The sequence below is a fragment of the Cyanistes caeruleus genome, chromosome 19, assembly GCF_971803275.1.
Source record: "Cyanistes caeruleus chromosome 19, bCyaCae1.hap1.1, whole genome shotgun sequence".
Lineage (NCBI taxonomy): Eukaryota > Metazoa > Chordata > Aves > Passeriformes > Paridae > Cyanistes > Cyanistes caeruleus.
In genome coordinates, this window is record NC_141719.1 from 686,441 (window position 1) to 710,519 (window position 24,079).

The 24,079-nt window shown below is 53.1% G+C and overlaps 3 protein-coding genes and 1 long non-coding RNA gene across 53 annotated transcripts; 1 reads left to right on the plus strand and 3 right to left on the minus strand.

Moving 5' to 3' along the window:
- Nucleotides 1–909: 909 nt before the first annotated feature.
- On the minus strand, nt 910–5,454 carry TVP23C (trans-golgi network vesicle protein 23 homolog C). The gene is made up of 7 exons (XM_086856832.1): nt 5,335–5,454; nt 4,612–4,694; nt 4,289–4,433; nt 3,766–3,855; nt 3,081–3,212; nt 2,868–2,996; nt 910–2,156 (listed from the first exon to the last, which is right to left on the minus strand). Exons 1-7 carry the CDS (start codon nt 5,335–5,337, stop codon nt 2,124–2,126), a joined length of 615 nt encoding a protein of 204 aa, XP_086712958.1. The 5' UTR covers nt 5,338–5,454; the 3' UTR covers nt 910–2,123.
- A 3,031-nt stretch (nt 5,455–8,485) lies between these two features.
- On the minus strand, nt 8,486–17,499 carry LOC111937177 (F-box/WD repeat-containing protein 10-like). Of its 50 annotated transcripts, none has more exons than XM_086856861.1 (12): nt 17,445–17,499; nt 16,785–16,895; nt 16,565–16,692; nt 15,518–15,646; nt 14,915–15,027; nt 14,342–14,542; nt 13,967–14,088; nt 13,288–13,436; nt 12,288–12,430; nt 11,351–11,509; nt 10,318–10,508; nt 8,486–9,423 (listed from the first exon to the last, which is right to left on the minus strand). In XM_086856861.1, the coding sequence occupies exons 2-12, from the start codon at nt 16,876–16,878 to the stop codon at nt 8,588–8,590; spliced, it is 2,265 nt and encodes a 754-aa protein (XP_086712987.1). In that variant the 5' UTR covers nt 16,879–16,895; nt 17,445–17,499; the 3' UTR covers nt 8,486–8,587. The 50 variants fall into 50 exon arrangements, with proteins under 50 accessions (XP_086712987.1, XP_086712968.1, XP_086712995.1 ...); XM_086856842.1 differs by having other exon boundaries at nt 11,351–11,569; XM_086856869.1 differs by having other exon boundaries at nt 17,427–17,499.
- Nucleotides 17,281–18,454, plus strand: LOC147649771 (uncharacterized). The gene is made up of 2 exons (XR_015277913.1): nt 17,281–17,582; nt 18,015–18,454. It is a non-coding gene; the product is annotated as an uncharacterized LOC147649771 (long non-coding RNA).
- Nucleotides 17,985–22,940, minus strand: LOC111937179 (cytochrome P450 2C5-like). The gene is made up of 9 exons (XM_023938441.2): nt 22,461–22,940; nt 21,821–21,983; nt 21,335–21,484; nt 20,580–20,740; nt 20,285–20,461; nt 20,056–20,197; nt 19,477–19,664; nt 18,667–18,808; nt 17,985–18,547 (listed from the first exon to the last, which is right to left on the minus strand). The coding sequence occupies exons 1-9, from the start codon at nt 22,635–22,637 to the stop codon at nt 18,354–18,356; spliced, it is 1,494 nt and encodes a 497-aa protein (XP_023794209.1). The 5' UTR covers nt 22,638–22,940; the 3' UTR covers nt 17,985–18,353.
- Between the last annotated feature and the right edge of the window lie 1,139 nt (nt 22,941–24,079).

A 24,079-nucleotide genomic window follows, 5' to 3' on the forward strand; every position in this document is an offset into this window, starting at 1 on the left:
GGTCTCTCCAGACTGGCTGCACAAGTTTAAATCACTGCAATCTGGTACATTTCTTTCTTCTGATGGTACAACAAAGCCTTGTGGCACACTTTGTGTCTGATATCACAAAATGTCCCTGAACAACGGCGCTCTTTTATCTTTACACATATTTTTATCCAATTAACAATAGACACGTATATTATTTTTCTTAATGACCTTCACCTGTGTGCTGCACTGTGGCATTTTCTAACCAATCACTTACTATTACCCAAAAACCTCTAGAAGAAGACCATGAAGAAGAAAGAAGGACAAGAGACAACAGCCTAAATCCTCCATCTTGTCTTCTGCTCTAACTCTTTCACCCAGTGATTTAAGAAAACTCTCTAATCTACACACACTTTTAGCTTTTTCTATCTAATTTTAACAGTGGTTTTAATGTATCACCATGAAAACATGCTCATGAATTTCATGTTATATGAAATTCAGTGTTTCTCTGGATCTTAGAATTAAGTATCAGAAACAACCAACGTCCGCCCCTCCCCAGGGGGCTGCTGAAGGGTCTTTGCTTTGGCCTTTGACTGAATTTGGCCTCTTGACATTCCAGAAATAACTGATCCATTCCACATAAATGGGGACTGAAGTTCCTCTGGTGTGGGCACTGAGCAGGGTCTGGGCAGGGGGCACCTCAGAGTGCCCCCAAAAGGAGATGGGCCTTGGAGAGACAACGTCAGCTCTGCATGGTGACAGCTCCAGCAGCTTGCGCAGTGTGTGCTCAGGGAAAACTCTGCAGAGCCCTGGGTGACAGCAGCTGTGTCAGAGCTGGAGGGACAGCGCTGTTTAAATGGACAATAAACTCCTGCTAAAGGTGACCAACAGGGACACTGGGCAGAAATGAAGCTGACCCATGAACCACAGAAGGGATGCCAGGGCTGGTTAAACAAAGCAGTATTTTAATTTCAAGATTTTACAAATATGTATTTACAAAAGGAAGGTATCGATCCAAAGAGCTAAACAAATGTACAGCTGCCAGTACTGCAGAGCAGTACGGGGAGAGGAACCCGGTTAATCCAACCCCACAATTCACAGCACCCAGGAGTCAAACAGAAACCACATTCTGCATTTACAACTCCTCAGCCAGAACACCCAGTACCTGCTGCTGTGGAAGCACAAGCTCCAGGGCCAGAAGCCCCGAGAAGGAACTGACCCCTGTGCAGAGCAGAGCCCAGAACACAGAGCACTGCCAGCCACCACCCCACAGAGGGCCTCCCCCAGCTCACCCGGGGGACAGCACAGCATGGGCTGCAGGAGGGCAACAGCCTGCCAGCCCCAGCATGCCTGGGAAGTGCTGCTCGTCCCAGGAACGGCCCCAGGGCCCCACCAGGACACCCCATGGCTGCAGGGACAGGCCGGGCAGACAAGGGGGCTCTCACAGCCCCTGGCTGGAACGGGGGTGCAGCCTTCCCTGGTAACTGGTTCTACCCTTGCCACTCTCTCTGTGGGCCTGCAGGGATTGCCACAGATCCAAGGTTTGGGACGTTCCCCAGCTCTGTGAATGCTTCAGAAAACCAGGGCCTGCTCACAGGTCACCTTCTGCAGCTGCCATGAGACTTCAGAGATCTTCCCAACAGCTCCATTTCCTTCAGACACCCCTCACTGCAACCACTCAGCACCATTCCAGTCACAGTGAAGGATGCAGGGCCAAAAAATCACTCCCTAAACTGTAACAGAAGCAGCAACAACCTCCAAGACCAAAAGCTGTGCACAACTGAAAGTACCTAGGCACCAAGTGCTGAAGGAGCAGGAGAGTTCCCAGGGCTCAGCCTGTACATGGCTTTTCTGAAGAATCTCCAGCAATCTTCTCTTAACTCATCCAGTAGTCTAACCTGTATGAAACTCACTCAGGCTATCTTTTAATTTAAAGTTTAAGCAAATTAATTCTTGTTAATCAAACTAAAGAGAGGACTTAAACACAAACTGCTAGTGGAAAATGGAATATAAGTTGCCAGGAGTATTAACCTCCAGTCTTGCACAATTTATTTACTTCTTTTGATTCACACCTTGTGTGCAGCTCCCAAACTGGTCAGAGCAAGCTTCTCTGTTGGTCACTGCTGGGAATGCAGCCTGGCTGGAGGCTCCCACCATACTCAGGATGCTGCTTGGTTCTCTGTAGCCATGGTCTGCAGGAGGCAAGATCAAAGAAGGCAGGAGAACTCTGTCAGTCACTGCTGGGATTTTGGGGCAAAACATTCATTTCTGCAAGAGCCTGAGGCTGGCCTGGGTGTCTGGGTAACCCCTGCGAGGGTACAGGAACTCAGGAGCAAACCAAGAAGGGGATGGGCCCAGCACAGAGTGCCAAGAAAGGTCCATTAGTGTCTGAGCTTCTGATTGCGCTAACGGCAGTAATTTGAGTAAATATTTGTGAACCTGTGGCAGCCAAAACACCTCAAGAGTCATCAATACAGCCAGAAAAAGCAGTCCAGCAGCAGTGGAGTGGAACTAGGATGGTTGTTCCTGCTGGAACATTTGTTCCCTTTCCTGGAAGCAGGAAACCCAGAGCTGGGGGAGAACAGGAGCTGCTGAGAAGAGCTGGGTGGAAGTGGGAGAGAACACAAAAGGCAGTGGCAGTCCCTTTAAACCTGGAGTGTTATTTCCACCACAGCAGTCCTGTTCCAGTAATTCCCATGGCATTTCTCAATGGCACCAGCCAATGCCACAGCGCTTCACGTGGGGCTGGATGGCAGCAATTGGCAGTGCTCTGTGCCTTAATTAATGGGGCTCAGTTTCCCAAGGCAGCAGTGTGGGAAGGGTCCCACTGCACAGCTCAAAACACAACTGGTTTCCGTAGGCACTCGTTACTCCCAGGGACGCCGCAGCCCTGGCCACCTCACCTGCCGCAGGAACTGCTTCCCCAGGTAGCTGGTTGCAATGCTGGTCAGGTTCTTCCTGCTGCCAACTTTACACCTGATGTAGCCGTAGAGGTTGGCTCCCTGCAGCACCACCCCCATCACCACCACGGCCTGCGACAGGGAGGAACCATCAGCAGCTGGCAGCTCCCGGCTCAGCCAGGGCCAGGTGCTCTGGGGGGCTCAAGGGGGACTCACCAACCACTTCACTTTGAAAGAGAAGAGAGCACTGAAGGCAAAGATCACCCATATCATAGGGCAGGTGATCAGGCCTAGCCAGAAAATCCGGGACTCTGCTTCAGAGGAGCTTTTACCCCCTTGTGCTGATACCTAGAAACAGAAAGGAAATGGAAGTGATCAGGCTGCTCCTACCTACAGATCCTAATTCCTTAAACCAGGGCAGAATCCCCACACTCCCTGGGGTCTCCCCAGCACTGAGTGCTCCAAGACTAATTTCTACACCACACAAAGACATCTCTGCAACAGAAAGTGTTTCCATTTAAGGGAATCTTTTCAATTTTCTCTCTGAATCACTGGAGGCTGTAGCATCAAAACCTCTTGGAATGCTTGGGGCTAGAAGGGTAAGTTTGGGAAAAATGACATTTCTTGCATGGTTCAGTTACAAACCTTAGAACAGCCAAAGGAGTGGTTTCCTACCTCCAAAAACCACAAATTACTTATATTAAGCCAGATAAATACATAATGAGAATTTTTTAATGATTCAACAATCAAAAAGCTCACTCAGCAGTCTACACAACACGAGGTCACAGATATGTGGCTGCAAGTAAAGGTTCCTTGTGGAACCCCCTCAGAAGCAGAACCAGCAGTTATCAGGGGGTTCATGAAGAAGACACCAGCACAAGATCAGAACAAAATCATTTACCTTCCTGGCTTCAAACACCCAGTGACTTCTGCCATCATCATCCACCTGGTTCCACCAGCGAAGGCCAACCATGAGCCGCCCTGTGACGTTCTGAAAGAGAACCCAGGAACTCTGTGGCTTGTGCTAAAGAAACCTTCTGCCAAAGCTCAGTGCCTGGGCTGCTGCTTTCCACAGTGCCCATCTGCCTCACATATGAGAGAACAAGATGCACAACAATCCATTTTCTCCGAGATCTAGCTCAAGGGGCAGACTTGTGGTGATTCTGAGCTGATAACAAAGCCTGTGCTCCTCAAAATGGAGTCTAATAAATGTTCTCCACTTGACTTCCAAAAGGAACCAAGTACCCAGAGATGTCAGAGTTTATTTCACAACAATCTGCAATCCACCACAGTACCTGAGGGTGTTTTGGGATTTCATTTGGTGGGAGAGGCACCAATAAATGACTTTTTTGAGACATAAATATTGCTGTCAGTTATTTTTACACATCAAGGCAAAGATAACAAAAAGCACAAGGGGAACTCACCTTTACAGCCCAGAAGTCACAGGACAGCAGGAGGATGATGGTCACCATGCAGGCAATGAAGCTGCTGGTTAAGAGCTCACAGAGCAGGTAAACAACGATGGCACTGACTCGGAAGAACAAGTGGAAAAATGATGCCACTGGGTGCCTGGAACAAAGGACAGGACAGTCACAGCTCCTGTAGACAAGTCACATTCGCAAGGGATTTCCCAGCAGTGCACAGGATAAGGCTCGGCATCATAACATGAACCCAGTGGTCTGCAAATACTACCCAGAAGCCAACACAAGGAAGAAACATTCCAGAAACTCCCTCCATCACCACTGACCTTATTTTTGACTTTTTGGATCTCCTAGATACATCATCATCTGCATCAAAGAGAGACACATCTTCAATGTCATCACTGCTGTCCTGAGGTGAGGAGCAGAGGCAAAGGGTTACAGGAGAAAAATTAAACCGTTTTCAGCTTTAGCCTGAGACAGTGCTCATTGCCCAGAAAAGCAGAGGCACCTCAGGATCAGAATTAATTTGGGAAGAACGTGAAGATTTAGCCACACACAAGCCTACACTGTGGTGTGAGAAATGATCATTAGGTTGGGGTGCTGCAGCTGGACTAAACCCCCTGAGCTGATCACAGAGCGCCCCAGGGGGGCGAGGAGCACCCGGCTTTAACACACAGCCTCCGACACTTCTCCTTGCCGCTAGCAGTCCGGCTGCGGCAGCACTGTCCTCCCGAGCCTTCCGAGAGTCACTGCCGGGCTGCGGCTGCCGGAACTGCTGGGAGAGCCGCCGCCAGCTCAGGGAGTGTCAAAGCCCGCGGGCACCGCCCGTGCAGCCCGGCGGGCCCGCTGCGGACGGGCCTGGCCGGCACAAGGCTCCTGTGCGCCCGCAGCTCGCCCGGGGCCTGCGGGTCTCCCACCGGCTCCCGGTCCCGAGCCTGTAATCCAGGGCTCTGCTCCGGCCCCAGTCCCGATCCCGGTCCTATGTCCCATGTCCAAGGCCCGCTCCCGATCCCGGTCCTATGTCCCACGTCCCGATCCCGATTCCGTACCATGGTCGGAGCCACCACTTCCGCCCCGCCGCGCGCGCGTCACGGCCGCGGACCAATCACGACGCTCACCGCTCCATCGCCCCGCCCAGTCCCTGTCCGTCACTGCCGCGGACCAATCGCGGCGCCCCCCGTGACCCCGCTCGGCCGCCCCGCTTCCCACGCATGCGCGCTGCGGGCGCCGGGCGCGAGGCCTGGCCGTTCTGAGGGGTTACAGCTGAGGGGAGCGGACGGGATCTTGGGCAGAAGCTGCTCCCGGGAGGGCTGACACGGGCAGTCCAGGGCAGCCCAGAGCAGCTGGGGCTGCCCCTGGATCCCTGGCAGTGCCCGAGGTTAGGCTGGACATTGGGGCTGAGAGCAGCTGGGCCAGAGGAAGGTGTCCATGCCATGACAGGGGTGGCACTGGATGGGCTTTGAGGTCCCCTCCAACTCAAACCTCCCTGGGATCCTGTGAAAAGTGTAATAAATTAATCTATGAGTAAAAATTCGTAAAGGGTATAATAAAATATATATGTGATTGCGATGTCATAAAAAGTATAACATATAATGGGAATAAGTCCTTCTCCGGATCTGGTCGGGATCCTCCGAGAGGCAACAGATTGCAGCCAAGCACCCAGATAACAATCGCAAGCAGGCACATCAGCCCAGAAAGAATGGGCAGGACACGGGCCATCGAACAAACAAAGGAACGGGCCCGGACGAGATATCACCGAGCCCGAGCATCTCCGCCCTGCCCACCTGTGCTGGAGAAATGGAGAAACTAGACAAAGGAAGAGGAGCCAGCCGAGATAGCCATCGGCTCCAGGATGGGTCTCACCACTCCACCTTAATGGCCCGGACCAAAATGATATCAAAAAGACATCCTGGACCTCTTTACATATGAGGAGCCTCTTCCCAGCGTCTATTGACCCTATTCTCCGGTGCCAGGAAATTTATTCTTCGAACAATCAAGAACCTCTTAACAAAGGGTGCCTGCTTGGAATTTGGCCTCGGGACACAAACTTCCTATAAAAACCCAGGCCAAGGGACTCTCAGGCGTGGATTTGGGAGCACCTATACCTTGTGTATAGACCCTGTCCACCCAGCGCTGCACTGCTTATTTATTGTGGTTTTTCCTCATTGTTCGAATTTATTATTGTTTTATAATAAATTTCTCTTTTATATAACCCGAAATTGCCTTTGCATTTATAACAAAAGCATCCTTCATTCAGCTACCTCTGACTTCACAGGCCTGACCTCTTGGGCCAGGTTAATTCCCCTCCAGGCACCCTCTCCCAGCCTTCCCTCACCGAGCTGCAGCAAAGGCGATTGCTGGGCTCAGTCCTGCCCCGCTCTTGTGGTGATCTCACTTTGCCTTTGCACCTTCCAAGCAGCTGAGCACCCCCAGCTGCAGGGAGGTGTTGATCTACAGACTCCAAGTTGAACACAGCCCTCTGATGTGTTCACTTTGTCTTGGTCAGAAAGGAATCAGCCCTTTCCTTGATGTTTTTCCATCAGGCTTTCTTAAGAGACGTTTCCCCAGGGGTTGTGGCCTGGGTTCCTTGGCTGCAGCCAGGGGCTGATGCTCATTCCTTGGCAGCAGCTGCCATCCTGTGGCACAGTGGGACATCCCTCCTCCATGTGCCCCACACAGCCACCTCGCCATGCTCCCAGTGCCACGGCAGAGGTGCCTCCAGCCTGCCTGGGGTCATTTTTCACTGCCTTCATCCCAGGGCTTGCGAGTGACAGATGGCGTTGAATTAAACAAACCAGCACTAATCACAACCCCGCTGTGGGGAGAGTTTTGGAGAGTTTCATTTCAAACCGGAACTGCTGCCGAAAGCCCCTTGACACGACCATGGGCAGAATTGGCCCCTCTCAAACCTCTGATGCACCAGATTTTTGGTACACCAGCCCAGCTACCCAAAGCTAGATAAACAGTTTTCTTCAAATACTAGAAAGGGTTTTGTCCTCCTATTAAGACCTCAGCTTTAGTGGAAGCCACAAAATCATAGAATGATTAGGGTTGGAAGTGAGAGGAATGATGAGCTTGTCTTTACAAACAAGCTGTGGGTCAGTTGATAAGATGTAGCTATCAGTGAGAGACGACAGAAACAATGGGATGGATTCCAGTAGAAGATCAAAGAGGCACTGAAAGAACACTATGAGTTCCATAAAAGTTAAGAAGGGATTATGCATTGGGGGTGGGGGGGGAAGGTACCCCAGGTGTCAGGCGTTCCGGGAAGCCTGTACCTCTCAAGTACCTCAGCCTATGGGGAAAGAGAGAAGGGACAAGCGGCCAGGAATTAGGATAAAAAGGAGGCTGTGCCCTCCAAAAATTTGAGAGACCCCAGGGGAATGCCCCATGGTCTCTCCCTTTATTTGAATAAAGAAAAAGGACTCCTCTGTCTCCTTTTTGGACATAAACCTCTGGTGTTCGTGGATTAATTTTCCTGACAAAAGAAACCGTAAAGACCATCCAGTTCCATCCCCCTGCCATACACAGGAAACCTTCCACAATCAAGTACATGAAGCCATTTATCCACAAAAATGGGGAAATCGAACCCCCTATCCTATTTTGCATTTCACAGAAATGAGCTTTAAGCTGCTTTCCACAGGTCCTGGGGCTGTTCCCCCCCAGGGCAGCACTGGAGCTTCCCCTGCTGAACTTCCCCAGGGTTCTCTCAGCTCTGTGTCCAGCCTGGCCAGGTCTCTCTGGATGGCAGCACCTCTCTGGGGTTGGTGGCACCTCAGGGCACCCTGCCCATGGTCCAGGGCATTAATTAATGATGATGTTAAACAAAATCAGATGCAGGATCAACTCCCAGTTACTGGTCTCCAAGAAGCCTTTGTGCCACTGATCCATCAGCTTTCAGTCCACATATCTTCAGCTTCTACACCCATATCAATCCACAAAAGCTCTGCTAAGCTATTTTTTTATTATTATTCTCACAGAGCTGAGCCTGTCCTGAGCTATGTTGGTATCAGACAGTGCCATGTCAGTAACAACAACAGGTTTGGGGATTGAAATCCAGGAAAGAGCTCAGTCAATTCACTGCCTTGTGAAATAGCTGAATATAGCAATAGCATTTCTTAGGAAAACTTACAGTGGGGATGTGTTTTACACTTAAAGCCACAGGGAATATACTAAATATACTCAATATACTTAAATATATATAATTGAATATATCTGTATTTTATACTTAAAGCCACATGGCAGGCTCAGCTGGACACCAGAATCCCAGGTCATGGCTGCTGGTTGGACTCAGGGATCACCTCAGATAAATGTGTTATGCCCAAGTTCTGGGGCAAGTGTTTTCCTCTCCCCAGTAAAAGAATCCACAGGTAGGCCTTTGGTTTTCCTCAGCCAGGCTTTCCTTCTGGCTCTTTCTTTCTCTTCCGTGGGCTTTGCCTGCTGTGCCTGATGCTGAGCTGCCACAGTTGCCTCCCACACCTCCTGCTCTGCTGTCAGGAGCCTGAGCCCACTGTCCCTGTGGGAGCTGTGGGGACAGAAGGGTTTTATTCTCCTGGGAGCTTCATTCCTCATCTGTGCAGCCATGCCAAGTGTTGGTTGGATCAGCTCCAAAGAAGCTGCAGAGAGATCGATGACCTGATCCCCATCTTTGGGGCCAGGAGTGTCTTTCCCATGGCCCCTGGGAATTTTCCTTTCTCCCAGCAAGCCACAAAACTTGGGACATACAAGACAGGGAGGAGGGATGGAGGATTTCACAGCGGGGCCATGCAAGGAGTTCTTCAGCCTGAGCCGCAGCCTTTTGGTTTCAAAGAGTGTGGAGATTCTTGTCATGGTGAGAGAATGGCTGTGCAGCCCGGCACGCCAGAGCTGCGCTGCCCGCTCCTGCTGCTGCTGCAGGGGCACTTCAGCCACTGGCACCTGCCCAGGGCACTGCTGCTGCACCTCCCTGGCCTCTGCAGAGAGCTCAGGAGTGGGGCTGGACACGGCTGGCTTGCAGGAGCTCTGCAGGGTGCCGATTGTTAGGAGGAACTTGTCAGGGGACATTGGACGGCTTGGGTTTCTCTGGGGCAGCTCATGCTCCAAAGTGGCTTCTGCCTCCTCTGGTGCAGGGGGAGCTGGGCCCTGTTCAGCTTCACCACCTAGAGCCAAAAACAAAGGAACACATTTGGGGTTCAGAGGCTTTCCCACACACTGCAGAGCATAGAATCAAAGAATCCCAGAGTAAACTGAGTTGGGGCAAAGCCACAGGGATCATCCAGTGCAGCTCCTGGCCTTGCACAGACCCCCCAACCTGGCATCCCTGGAGCGCTGTACAAACTCTCCTGGAGCTCTGGCAGCCTCGGTGTGGTGCCCATTCCCTGGGGAGCCTGGGCAGTGCCAACACCCTCTGGGAGAAGGACCTTTCTGTGATCTCCAGCCTGACCCTCCATCCCAGCTCCAACCATTCCCTGTGTCCTGTCTTTTACCAAGCAGAGCATCAGTTGGCATCTGCTGGCCTGAGAAGCAAGAACCTTTTCCTAGCCCATCAGAATCTGCAATGTTCAGTTTGTGGAGCTGGAGGATTTGTCATCACACTGTATTGAATAGCTCTGACTAAAAACAAAATAACATCCCTGTGTTACAATTGAAAAGGTGCCTGTTTCTGTGCAGTTGCCTTTCCCAGTGATAGCAGATCCTCAATGTAGGTGTTCTCTCACTTTCTCGGGTGTTTGCAATGAATAATTCAAGCCCTGAATCAGCAGCGTTGTTTCCAAGCCCACCAGCTGTGTGAATATGAATACTACTACTGATTTCTGTCTTACTCAGTTGGAAAATGACAGTGCCTGTCTTGAAAAATGTGTTGAATTTACACAAAACCCTTGTAAAAAGGCAGAAGAGTTTCACAGAAGCCTAGAAAATGACAGAATCATTGAAATGGAGCAGCACATCTGCTCTTGACAACAGCAGAGTCTGAATATTGACTGGGCTGACAGCAGTGGCTGCTTGGTTTGTAACCCAGGAAAAGCCAGAAAAGCAGAGGCTCAGTGTGATACTTTTGGGTCTTCCACGGCTCTTTGGTGACTTGTCCTGAGCTTGCTGCTGCTCTGCACTGGCACCTTGGCGCTTCCCCTTCCGGGGCTTCTTCTCCTTCTTCTGCACCTCTCTGTCAGTGGGTAGCGAGTAGTCCCACACCACATCCTCGAACTGGAGCAGCAGCAGTCTGCTGCAGGAGTTGGTCACCACCCTGGAGAAGGGAGGGAAGAGCCATAAAAGCACAGGAATCAGACACAGCACGTCCTGCCTGAGGGGCTCCTGTGCAACACAAACCCCAGGGCCTCAACAGATCCAGGATCATCTCTCCTTGAAGGAGCAGCAGCAATTAACCCCATCAATCAGACATTGCACATTTTAACTCGTGTTCTGTGTGAGTCTCTGGGGCTCTTTTCATTCAGCTCCATGGCAAAATTAATTTTAAAATACTTAGGATGAAAATCTCCAGCCGTGGACAGAGTAGTGCTAAAGGATGGAAGTACCTAACTACCAATACCATATTGCCAGGGACATCTAAGAGTGGATTGAAGAGCTGTGCTGGTCTGGATGGGATGGAGTTAATTTTTTCCCAGCTGCCCATTTATTGCTGTGTTTTAGAGTGTGGCCAACCCAGCCTTGAAACCACAACAGTGTTTTACCCATTGCTTGCACAGAAGCTGGGAGCCACCTTTAGTAAGAGGTGCAAAAGTGAATGAACCTGGAAGGATTTCTCATTATTGGCCATTATAAAGAGGCTGTAGGTCAGGGAACAGGCAGAGACTGTCAGGCGTTGATTCTCTAAACTCCTAAAAATTTCTGGATTCAGCTTTACTGTTGGGTCTGTATCTTCTGCTATAGAGAAACAGAAAATTGTACATTGCTGAAGAGACTAAGGAAATCTCAGCCATTATGAACTAAACCAGACTACTGAAGCAGTTAATAAATAGTGGAGCCATTTAAAAGTTATTTGTGAGAAGGAAAAACACACCGTTCTTGAATTTTCAGTGTAATCTACCAAATTTGGGTCAGAGCCTGCTGGCAGCTGCTGTCACCCACCTGTTTCCTGCAATGTAGAGATCAGACACGGGGTCCCTGCTGCTGCTGGGCTCCAACACTCGGAGGCAGGTTCCAGTCAGGAAGTTGAATATCCGAATGTGTCCATCAGCACAGCCGCTGATGACTCTGAGGTACAGGAACTCCAGGGACAGGACTTCCCTGGAAACACACTGGGTGAGGGTTGGCACTTGCATGGGGCTTACACAAGGAGATAAGGTCCTGAGGAGAAGCAGAGCTCTGGTTGCAGCCACAATCTGCATTGAGGGGCTGATCAGGACATTGCAAAGCTCTGACAGAGAGGTCTCAGATCACTCCACATCCAAACCAACAGCCCAGTGAATCCTTCCACTGGAAGCTGTCCCTGCCTATGGCAGGGGCTTGCAATGAGGTGATCTTTAAGGTCCCTTCCAACCCAAACCATTCTGGGATTCTGTGATTCCATGCTCCCCATAGCAACCATATGGTCATGGCCATCTGCTACATTTGAAATGTCAGTTTTGTGTCCAGGAAAATCAGTGAAAACCGTATAATTCTCCAGTTTTCACAGTTCTAGATACAATTAAAGTTTGAGAGAATGGCATAACACGCAGTTGGTCAGCATGAAACCGGGCCACCTCTATTCCTGCCCAGGTAAGTGACACCTGTGGCACACAGTGGGGGATCCTCGGAGTATTGGACTGTACTCTGTCATTAGTCATCCCTGGTTGTGATAAAATGTTGTGGCTTTGCATTTCAGGTTGTTCCAGGTCTTTACTGAAAATACTGCTTGTGATCATGTGGTGCCTGACAGAGCCTTTGAGACAAAGACTGGTGAAAGTGGGGCTATTTTCAATCCTCAGACTGATAATTAAGGCATTTTCTAGTCCTGTAAGGGTCACATTTTCTTTACAGGTTCAGTCCACTGTTGAATACAACTCGAAACACATCTGATTCCTACTTGGGATGGAAGAAAGCTATCAGGCATCTCCTGAATTTTCCCAGCATGCTCCATCCCAGGGCATATCCATCACTGCTCCCTGTGACGAGGTGCCACTGGTCAAAGGACAAGCAGAGAACTGGGCCTTGGTGCCTCTCTAATGTCTGTAAAGTAAAAGAAGAAGGTGCAACACTAAGAGTAATCTGCATGTAAATCTGTCTGGAGTGTGCCATGGCTGTCAGGACACCAGCCTGATATGGTTTTACAGGGTGTAATTGTACCGGCACACCCTATGGATAATTGTTTTATAGTCACTGAAATGTTCTGGGTGCTGCTGCTGAGCTCCTGGCGTGGAATAACATCCCTTTTCCATCTTTATTACATGTGATAAAGAGAAGTTATTCCACCTTTGTGGTCTCTGGAATGTTGTCCCGGGAGGGAAGAGGGGGCTGCCCTGGCTGTGGGGGAAGGTGCTCAGCTGGAGCTGGGGTATCTGAGATTCCTGGTCTATCTCGCCATTTCTCCACAGGTAAAGAGCTTCCCTCCTCTCTCAGGGGTGGACTGACACTGACCCTGGACACTGGATCAGGGAATTCACAGACTCAGTGCTCCCACAGCTGCCCAGCTGCTTCAGCTCCAAAATCTGCTTCTGAGAGCAAGGTTCCTGGTTTGGGCTGACCCCTGGTGCCTCCAACCCCAGGTTAGTGAAGCTCTCCTATCACCTCCCCAGATTCAGGAGGTTTCTATGGAGCAGAGATGAACAAATCTACATAGAGCAAGCAGTGATGGGGAGGAAGCAAATTACACCCTGCGTTAAAATCAGCAGTGTCTGAAAACTGGCTGCAAGTCAGTTTTTAAATTATCTGCAGTTTCCTTGATTGGTTTAGGCTGCTTTGGGGGTTGTTTGGGGGGTATTTGGTGGGGTTTTTTTAGAAAGCCTTTGGCAAATGCAAAAAACTGATGAACTAGAAGAGAGTTTTGACCATTTAGCACAGAATTATCCACCCAAGAGGAAACTCACCTTGATCAAAGCCCCTGTCTCAGCACTCCAGACCTTCACCAGCCCTTGGTGACCCCCACTGACCACATGGGTCCCGTCCATCCTCACTGCCCACACAGGGCTGTTGTGCATCAGAGTCCTGAGACAATTCCCACTTTTCAGGCTCCACACTGCTGGGGCAAAAGGGAGAAGAATTAAAAGCACATCTGCCCCAATGATGAGTTTTGGGAGTACAATATGCATTCAAAAATACTGGTGAATTACAGTCACACCTTGTACCTGCAGCTCTGTGAGGAGCTGACTGTTGGCTTAAAAAGCATAATTGCATGGCAAAACATTTAAATGAGAAGTCCAGAAAAAACACATCTTTTTCACCTTTATTCTATAAGGAAACATCTGGCAAAGCTGAAGGTTAATACCACTTGTCCAAGAGTTGGGATGGCATTATAGCCATTAATTCTGAATAAATTCACAAAACCATTAATTCTGAATAAAAGCAGAAATAATGAGAATTTAGTCCCTGACACAATCAGAGACTGTGTGTACATGTGTCCCCAGCTTAGGCCCTTGTGGAAACACCCTCTGACTCACAGCCTTCCTTCCACCCTATCCCTGTGTCCCACTGCCCCAGCTCCCTGCCCTCTGCCCGTTGTCCTGCAGTGATTCTCTCTGGCTGGGAGCTCCCAGGGCTGCCTCTCACCTTTCACCATCCCATCCCCAGCTCCGGACACAACGTGCTCCTGGTGGGAGTCCAGGCAGGTGACTGTGGCGTAGTGACCCGTGAAGGTTCTCACACAGACACCGCTGTGAATATTCCAGCACCTGCAGAGCGCCGACCCAAGAGAGGAGAAACCAGATGGACTCTGAGATTCCTTCCATGTGATTCCATTATTATTTCCTATTTAATGTGCCCAGCTCTGCTCCCACACACCAGGTTAAAATCAGGAGCTGTTCCACTGAGGCGTCGAGAAATCACAGCGATCAAGTCAGGCTTAGCATTAAGATTTTACCCCTACCCTTCCCTTTGCTCTGGTTTTGCCAGGGGCTGGGTGTCCCAGGCACGGCCCCAGCTCACCTGAAGCTGAGGTCGAAGCTGGTGCTGCTGAGCAAGAGCCCCTTGTCATCGCGGAGGCACAGAGCTCGGACGGGCCCAGCGCGGCTGTGCAGCAGCAGCGGCACGCGCTTCCCTGCTGGCACTCGGAGCAGCCTCACGCCTCTGCTGCCAGCGGCCACCCAGTCCCCGCCTCTGTAGTGGGTTCTCCTTCTCCTGTCGCGTCTGGACAGAAGCAGTGCTGGGGTGAGCTTGGGCCAGCATTTCCCTGTGTTTAACTGAGCAGGGTGGGCAGCACTCCAGGGGGGAATCCTTTGCAGGGCACCCACAGTCCCAAAATCTGCACATCCCCCTTTGGATCAGGGTGGACAGAGGGGTGAGGGCTCCTCCCAGCCCCATATCCCTTGGGATAATACACCATGGATCCCTAAACCTTACTCCTGTAAAAACAGCTTATCTTGGTATCTTTACTTAAAACATGGGAATTTCTTAACACTGACACTGAGGGACCCTTCTCCAGCCATCCAGGAGGATCACAGGGAAGGGAACAGCTTTCCTAAAGCTGCTCTTGGCTCCACAGCTGGGCACTCTACTCACTGCTCCAAGAGCACACGCGTCTTGTAGGGGCCACAAAAGACATTCCTCTCTTCCAGCTCGATCTTTTGAGTTTTCAGTTCTCGATAAGCCTCGTGCAGACTGAAATCCTCTGTCTGATGGCAAGAGAAATAAGGAAAAGTAACTCAGGGAGGCAGGAATGCAGCATTATTCCATAGCACTGAACATGTCAGCTCTAGGGATGAACCCAGTGCAGACCCAGAGTGTTGGTAAGGAAAACCAGCAAGACCCTGCTTAGTCCAGGGTTGTTTCCAGGCTCTGTTCTGTGGCATAAATGGAAACCCTGAGAGCTGCACCCTTTATTCTGTGGGGAGCAGGCCCCTGGGCCCAGGTTTGTGCCATGACTGGGGACACACAGGGAATGAGGCAGAAGTTCGGGAATGCCTCCCGAACTCCCTCCCATGTGGGAAGGTGCGGAGCAAGTCCTGGTCTCTATGAACTGCTCACGATGGGGCAATCCAAAAGCAGGAGTGGGAAAGAACAAAGCAATTCCAAATTCACTGTGCTCTCTTCCAAGAGCTGTCCTCTCTCCTCCCCAAACCCCAACATGCAGCATCTGTGGAAGGCAAACAGCCTCCAACAAACCTTTGATTTATATCTCTTGGTCTGCTCCTTGGCCTTCACTTCAACAACCTCACCCTCATCATTTAACTGGGGAATTTGCACATCGACTCTTTTAGCATAGTTTGGAATGGCTTTTCTAGGACACAATTCCTGGAATAAACCAACAGAGACAACAGTTACAGCAGAGCCCAGGCATGCAGGGCTGCTGCTCCTCTCCTCAGGATGCTGAGGTTCCCTGCAAAGCTGAGCTGCACACACTGGCTTGTTGTTGAGACCTGGCTTACATTTAGCACTTTATCTACCTAAGGTTTAACTTCTGGTGAAAAAATAATTCCTTTTTATTATTTTTTTCCTAACTCTAGTCTTAATCCTTTAATAAGCAGCAAAAGTTTGAGCTCATCTCATCTTTGGCAGGCACTCGGTTGATTCAGAATTCAAACTCACTGAGATGAGAAGCTCTCAAAACACCTTGGTCAACACTCAAGATTCATTTTTAGCCTGTGAAAGCTCCCCTGAAGCCTTTTTTGAAGGCCAGCACAGAGCTGAGATTCTGTGCTCCCTTCACAACCCAAAGCAGCAGAGGCTTCAGACTGTCTCTTGGGGGAGACTCCTTCACACCTTGCTGGGTCTGTGGCAGGTCCTGCTGGCCAGGAGTTCTGCATTCCTGTGTACCAACCTCCGGCCCCAGCTCCTCACAGACACCTGGCATGTCCCTTGCCCTGTGTGAAGCAGGTGAAGCTCATTCCTGAGCTGCCTTGGGAGCGGTTGTAACTCTGCCCAGCCTCCACTATCTGTGGAAATTTTCATTGTGAACTCTGCTTTCCTGAAGAATGTTTGGATCCATTTTTAGAGTCACAGGCTCTCTAAAGGAGAGTAAAAACCATTCTCTGGTGCTTCTTTGTGACAGTGTGAAATGTCACCTGGCTTTGCTCTGCAGCTGGAAGTGGAAGGGCTGTGGCAGAGTTGGGGTCAGCCTCTGGTACAGGAATTTCCATTTAACAGCTTGGGCAGCAACAAAAGCCCCTCTTTTAGACGTGCATCATAATGGCAGGAGCCCAGGTGTCCCACCTGCAACTGCAGGAGGTCCTTCTGCACTGTGCTCCGACACTCCTGGTCCTCCCGGACCTGCCTGACCAGGAATTCCCAGTGGCCATTCACAGCAGAACAGGCATCCAGGGATTTTTGATCCAAAAGCCCTGGGAAGTTAAAAGGGAGAGGATGGCTAATCCCCACTGGAAACCATCCCTTACCCTTGGGGGAAGTCACTGGAATATCAGAGCAGCTTTACCCAGGATGGACATGGACAGGTGGAACGGCAGGATGCGAGTGAAATCCTTGGGCTGGCTGACATCGGAGTGTGACTGGAGAGACGCAGGAACCATAGTGGCACCTGCATCAGCTAAGGACAAGGGTGAGCTGTCCCCTGCATTGGGACTTTCCTGGCAGGGCACTCAGTGTTGTGGGGCCAATAGCTTGGCACCGCCAACGGTACCGGTACTGTCACCCCCAGCGGCACCCCCAGCGGTACCGGTACCGTCACCCCCAGCGGCACCCCCAGCGGTACCGGTACCGTCACCCCCAGCGGCACCCCCAGCGGTACCGGTACCGTCACCCCCAGCGGCACCCCCACCGGTACCGGTACCGTCACCCCCAGCGGCACACCCACCGGTACCGTCACCCCCAGCGGCACACCCACCGGTACCGGTACCGTCACCCCCAGCGGCACACCCACCGGTACCGGTACCGTCACCCCCAGCGGCACCCCCACCGGTACCGTCACCCCCAGCGGCACACCCACCGGTACCGGTACCGTCACCCCCAGCGGCACACCCACCGGTACCGGTACCGTCACCCCCAGCGGCACCCCCACCGGTACCGTCACCCCCAGCGGCACACCCACCGGTACCGTCACCCCCAGCGGCACATGTACCAGTACCGTCACCCTCACCAGCACCGGTACCGCCACCGCCACCGCCTGGCGACAGTTACCGTAATAGCCAACCGGCGCCGTAATGCTGCTAAGAGCTGCGCAGCCCGCGGGCACAGCCCCTCGGCAGGCGGCGCCGGGGGTCGTGCGGGGGATGGGGTATGTCGAGGGGATGGGGTATGTCGAGGGTTTGGGGATGTCGAGGGGATGGGGGATGTCAGGGTGATGGCAGGTGCCAGGGTATGTTGAGGGATGTCGGGGTGCCGGGGAATTTTGGGGGATGTTGGGATATGTTGAGGGATGTCAGTGGATGTCAGGGGATGTGGGGGGGTGCCAGGGGATGCCGGAAGCCCCTCCACAGTCAGGGCAGGGCACCATGCCAGCCCCGGGCTGGGCAGTGACACAAATGGGCACAGAACGCCCCACGGAATACCCCGGGAAGGGGAGCACAGGTGGCCTTTGGACGCCGGTGTTTGGTTTTAGACACAGAAGCCCAGAGGTCACCCAGGTCATGAGCACAGTGCTGACCCAGGGCTTCAGGTAGTGAGGCTGAGCAAAGGCTTCATGTTCTGATGGTTATCTTTATTGCAGAACTCTCTGAATTCTTCACCAAATGGAGGAGGCCCCTGCCCAGCCCAGGAGCCCCAGGAAGCCATGCCATGAGGACCTCAAGCAGCATGGATGGGGATGGGGCAGGAAAAGCAGTGCCACCTGCCTCGTGCTCCTGGGGTGGGCAGGGAAGGGCTGGGAGTGGGTTGCTCATGGAGCTGGTGGCAGAGATGCCTGTTCTCACAGTTCTCAGAGGAGAAACTCCAAGCCCAAACTGTCCCTCCTGTGGTGGCTGTGGCTGTGGCCTCATGGCCACAGGGCTCACTCTGGGGTGGGGATGGAGGCGCCTGGAAGAGCCTTTCCTTGTCCCGCTCTCCCAGCTTAAGAGGACACCGAGCGTGGGATAGCGAAGAACTTGCACAGGATTGCTTTCCTCTCGATCTCAAGCCACAGGGAGAATAAATCCAGCTCCTTGTGCTCCATGGCCAACTGGAAGGTGAATCTCTGCAACAGCGTGGTGAGGAACAGGAAGAGCTCGATGCGGGCCAGTGCCTCCCCAGGGCACATTCGCTTCCCTGTGCGCAGAGAGAGGGGTGACATCGCTGGGGAGCCACGGGGCAGGAGGGTGGACGGGCAGCCCGCGGTGAGGTAGCACAGTGCTGGCACTGTGTGTCTGTGCTTGGGAAGCACTGACCTACTGAGAACGCCATGAAGGCCTCACGCTTCCTGAACTCGCCCTTTTCATCCAAGAAGTGTGTGGGATCCACTTTTCCAGGGTTCTCCCACTGGGTTGGATCCGAATGCACAGAGGAAAGTACCGGAATAACAGGAGTGCCCTGTAGGAGAGGGATGGGGCAGGCATGTAAGGAGGGACGTCAGGACCACGCCACGGGCTCTGCTGGAGTGGATTAGTCCAGGGGGAGCATCCAGGGACACGGGGGAGGCTGGGTGGACACCCCAATACCAAGCAGGTTCCCATGGGGAGGCAGCCTGGAATGGTGGCTCTGTGCCACTGGGACAACTGACGTGGGGGTCTGATGTCCCTCTCGTCCTGCCAGTCTCTGTGCAACTCATAAGACACAAATTACTGAGTTACTCCTGTGAAACTGCCCCAAATCCAAAGGCAGGAGATGTTCCCTCAGGATGGATTTTGCACACAATGCCCATGGTCAAACCAGGAGAGGTGGCTGTCCCCAAGTCTGCTGAGGGGTGGTGGGGTCTGGCCTGGCCCCACCCCAGGGTGGGCTCCTGTTCCGGCCCTGCAGCCCTGCACGACTCCATGGTGGGAAGAGCTGTTTGCCAGGATGAGCAAGGGAGCGACACGGGGTGTGGGCAGGACAGGCAGTGACATTCACCTGCCTCTGCTCCCCTCTGAAACATTATTGCTACTGAGGATTGGGAAAGAGCCGGGACCTTCAGATGTGTGCAAACAGTCCAGGGACAAAGGCAAATGTCGGTCAAAGCCCGCTGGTGGCAGAGGCTCCGGGGCCAGCCTGTGTCATACCTTGGGGATGGAGTAGCCCCTGAACAGGACATCCTGCGTCGTCATGCGCGGGAAGTTCTCGATGCGCACCTTGTGGTAGCGCTGCAGCTCGTGGATCACAGCGTTGGTGTAGGGCATCCGCAGCTTGTCCTCTGTGCTGGGGGCACGGCCAGTGCCCACCACGGCATCAATTTCCTCCTGGACCTTGGCTGGGGACAGCAGGGGGGGCTGGGTGCTGCTGTGCAACCTCCCCAGAGTTTCTTACTGACCTCCACAGACACTTATCCCAAACCCTGGGATGGGCTAGAGGGGCAGCAACCTAATCCCTTGTAGAGCCCAGAAAAGAGCCTCTGTCCTCATCCCTCCCTGCATCAGGCAAGCTCAGAGCATCTCCCACAGGCCAGTTCAGGGACATCTGCACAGGCAGGGATGGGGCACAGGGAGAAGCACCTGGCCTGTGGGAATCCATCTAATGGCTCCCATCCTTGGGTGACCTCACAGGATGATTTGGGTCTGCCCCCAAATGGGACCCTCCAGGCCTGGGACCCTCTGCCCTGTGAGCACCCCAGGCACAGGAGCAGCTGTGTTTTGCTGGCGTACCTTGGATGTGGGGGTGCTTTGCCAGCATCAGCAGGAAGAACACCAGGGTGTTGCCGGTTGTCACCGTGCCGGCGCCGAACAGGTTGAACACTGACATGATCAGGTCTTCATGGCTGTACATGGTCTCTGGGCTGCCCTTCTCCTGCAAGAAGGTGTGGTGGGGTGGTATTCAGTGCTGTCTGGGTGATGCTCCAGGCTGCAGCCAGGCTGGAGGGCAGCCCCCCTCTACCTTCTCTGCTCTCATCAGGAAACAGTCGATGTAGTCCCGGGGGCAGCTGGAGTCCAGAGTCAGGTGGTGGAACTGCACCTTCTCCCGGATGTGGTCCTTCAGCTTCTGGCAGTCAGCCAGGACTTTCTGGTGAGGCCCTGGGAGCCGGTGCATGATGCTGGGAAAGGTGTTGTACACCTGTGTGGGGACAGGGCACGGCAGGGCTCAGGTTCCTGCTTTGTCCCACCAGAGCCAGGGAGCTTCCTCAGCCCCCTAGGGCAGCAGGCAGAGGGTGCTGAGCACACCAGGCTACCACCTTGGCAAGGGGGGACAGGAAGAAGCTGATGTAGTTCCCAATGGCATTGATCAGCTCCAGGAAAGCCGCATCGCTGTAGCTGTAGCGGCTGCCGAAGACCACGGAGCAGATCACATTGGCAACTGCGTATCTGAACATGATCATTGGCTCAAAGGCATTGCCTGCAGCCACAAGAGGTGAGAAAAGCATCCAAAAGATACCAGTTATTTATCTGCTTCAAGACAAAGAACACCCCTTCCCCCTTGCTCCAAGGCCCTGATTCTGGCTGATCTGCTGGGCCTGACAGCCACAGCAAAGAGCCCTCCTGAGCCGTGGGCTCCTCCATCCTTCTCCCTGCCCCTAAAGCCTGCCCATAGCTTGGGCTGAGGGAAGTGCAGGCATCTGCAGGAAGCCCCAGGAGATGTGTGGGCACTGGCAGGGTATTGTTGGAGGGGAGGAAGTCACCCTGATAACCCCGGGTCACTGGGACAGTGTCCTAGCTGTGCATTCCTAGGCCCACACAGTTCTCTTCCCTATTCCTGTTCCCCTTCAGGGAATGAAGCACCAGTTCAGAGCAGGATCTCCCTGCTGGCCCTTCAGCTGTGGCTGCAGCACATCCCTGCAGCCCCTGGCTGGGGTGGGGCTGGATCTCAGCCCTTCCCTGCAGGGGTCACCCACACCAGGCCCTGCAAACAGCTCTGGGGCCACCCATGTCCCATGGGGCTCTTGTATGTCCTCTGCCTGCCACAGGGCCAGCAAGGATAGGACCACGTCACCTCTGAGCTTTGCCAGCAGCTCTACCAGGTGCTGAGCCTCCTGCTGCACCTTCTGGGACATGGAGCTCTTCCCCATCCCAAAGTCCCGCAGGGTGCTGAGCGTGAACCTCCGCAGCTCCCGCCACTTCTTCTCGTTGTTGGAGAGAAATCCTGGAGGGACACGGAGGAGATCAGCCCCTGGCCACCCTGCTGCTCCCCAGGAATGGGAACCCTGGTCGGAGCCAGGCTGAGGAGTAACAGGGCAATAAACCAAGGAACAGTGCAGGTGTGCAGTGTCCATGAAGGGATGAAGATCTTTGCAGCGACTCAAAACAAAGATGGAACTGCCTAACTGGAATTAATACTGTCCTTGACAAGGGGCTTAGGAGTTGAAAGGTCTTGAAGAGTGGGAAATGGGTGTTGGAGGTCTTGGGTGCTGAGCTCTTCCTTAGACTCAGCCTTGGCCATCTGCTCACCCAGAGATCCAAGAGAGATCCAGGCACTCACCATAGCCTTTGGAGAGATGCTTCAGGGCAGGGATCTCAGGTCTGCCCCCAAACTCCTCGGAGTGTCCCACCAGGGCATCCTTCACTGCCTCATACCCGCAGAGCACCACCACTGGCTTCAGCCCCAGCCACACAGTGAAGATCGGGCCGTAGGTGCTGCTGAGCTGGGGGGACGAGCAGCTCTGTGAGCCAGGGTCCCACACCAGTTCATTCACTCCATTTCAAACTGGGACGCGAGCCCACAGCATGGTGAATGCCCAGCAGGGAGGGGAAGCGCCTCCCTCAAAGCTGTGACCTCATCCTGCACCCTGTCCCTGTCCCTGGGGGTTTTATTCCAGTGACACATTGGGGGGTTCAAAGCACCATCTCTGGACAGCGGCAGCACTGTAGAGGGTGCAGGGGCACTGTCACCACATGGGTCCCTTGCAGGAGAAAGGCTTGGATAACAGGGTTGAGTCTGCCCCCAACAGAAGGGATTTAAGCAATTCCTCCCATAGAGCAAGAGATGAGGGAGGGGAGAAGAGAAAAGAAAGGTAGGAAGAGTCACCTGTGGGATTCCCTTTTTGTTTTGGCATGGAACTTTCCTGCTGTCTGTCCTGCTGGGGCTGCCAATGGGTCCAGCACGGCCATTTGTCCCTTACCTTCTCGTAGTGTCTGTAGAGGGGCAGGACATCTTTCTGCCACAGGTTACCCAGGATGGGCCATGGGGCTGGGCCAGGAGGCAGCCGGCTCCTCTTCGTGTCACTCCTCCAGACCAGGAGCCACAGGATGAAGAGGAGGAGGAGGGTGAAAAGTATCCCAGAAAATCCAGCATCCATCCTCACTGTGCTGCCGAGCAGGGAAAGAAACGAAGGAATTCCAGGGAGGAGGCTGAGCAGAGAGCAGAGCAGAGCCCAAAGCTGTTGTGTCTGCCCTGCCTGAGCACAAAGGGCTCCGGGCTGCTCAGGGACCCAGAGGCGCTGCTTTGTCCTGACTGGGCGCTCCTGTCCCCGCTGTGTGACAGAGCTGTCCTGGGCACTGGGAGTCCTGTGAGAGCCGGCAGGAGCACTGGGGAGATGGTGACTGTCCCCTGCCCGTGCTGCTGAGTCACCTTTGCTCTGTGCTCCCTTGTGGTGACACACGGTAGAGGAAGATGTCACTGTCACTGTCCTGGCCAAGCCTTTCATGTCCCCTCCAGTCACTGCCCTGCCGGTCACTGCCATGCTCACCAGGGCAATGACCCAGGAGGGGATGTTCTGGCAAACAGACAGTTTGCAAGGCGGGCACTGTGCCTGGCCACACACCTGTGGGCTAACCATGTTCCATTAAACTCCTTTCTGATGAAAATTGGCTCAGAAAATAGAAAAAACACTTTTTTTTTCTGGTATCTTTTGGGGTTCTTTTTGGGCTTTGGAGGAAAATCAGCCCAAGGTGTTGTGGTTGTTGCAGGTGTGGGTTACCTCCTCCTTGGACTCCTCCAATGTGCATCTTGATCTGAGCACCCACACATCTGGCTGCACACAAGCACATCTGGCATGGGCACAGCCACCCCATGTCTGGTCAAGAGCACTCACAGCTTGGCTGAGCAAGCTGGGCACAGGCTAGCTTCCAGGAAAAGATGGGATTCCTCCTGGAGGAGAAGAGGGATGAGGTTCAGGTCCATGCTGGTCCTCACAGAGGAAGGAGCCCCTCAGCAGAGGGAATTAAGTGGTGCTGGCAGAGAGGAGCCTGCCCTGCACCACTGCCCTGGAGCAGAGCATCTCCTGAAACAGCCACGGGTAGAGGCTCCCCCAGGCTTTGGGGAGCTCTCCCAGCCTCTGTGCCCTCCTCACACCCTTCCCACCCAAGCCATTTCCAGCTGATTTCCAGATCCCAGTGTGGGCATGGAGCAAAGCTGCCCCCATGGGTTCCCCTGATCCCTGCTCAGCTCAGTGCTGACACTGACACTAAGGCAATTAATGTTATCCTAATGCCACTTTCCCATCGGCATCCTGAGCTCTCCGAGGTGCTCTGCTCTCCCAGGGCCTCATCCCTGTGGAATGGAGGATATGTAAACACGTCTGCAGCACATTTCAGGCTCTCCCCTCTCCCCTCTGCCAGCCCAGGCTGAGGCAGTCCTGGCAGCCACTGGCCATGAGGCCCAGACCAGTTAATGACTGAGCTGGGAGTATTTTTGGTTGCTCTCAATAATGCAGCAGCACTGGCTGAGCAGAGCCTGGCTGTAATTACAGGGCCAGTGTGATTTTTCATCACTGTCGCCCTGCTGGCTGCGAGGGAGCTC

Coding starts and splice junctions, on each gene's coding strand:
- LOC111937179 (XM_023938441.2), bottom strand. CDS start 22,637: ATGGATGCTGGATTTTCTGGGATACTTTTCACCCTCCTCCTCCTCTTC. Junction 21,984..22,460: donor TCTACAGACACTACGAGAAG/GTAAGGGACAAA, acceptor TCGTCCCCCCAG/CTCAGCAGCACCTACGGCCC. Junction 18,809..19,476: donor GGGGCTACTCCATCCCCAAG/GTATGACACAGG, acceptor CCTCTCCTACAG/GGCACTCCTGTTATTCCGGT.
- LOC111937177 (XM_086856833.1), bottom strand. CDS start 16,878: ATGGTTCCTGCGTCTCTCCAGTCACACTCCGATGTCAGCCAGCCCAAG. Junction 13,440..13,966: donor TGGGGATGGGATGGTGAAAG/GTGAGAGGCAGC, acceptor CTTTTGCCCCAG/CAGTGTGGAGCCTGAAAAGT. Junction 9,424..10,317: donor GAGCCGTGGAAGACCCAAAA/GTATCACACTGA, acceptor TTTTGGCTCTAG/GTGGTGAAGCTGAACAGGGC.
- TVP23C (XM_086856832.1), bottom strand. Junction 3,213..3,765: donor GGGTGTTTGAAGCCAGGAAG/GTAAATGATTTT, acceptor TTCTGTTTCTAG/GTATCAGCACAAGGGGGTAA. Junction 2,997..3,080: donor CTTTCAAAGTGAAGTGGTTG/GTGAGTCCCCCT, acceptor TCCCTGTCGCAG/GCCGTGGTGGTGATGGGGGT.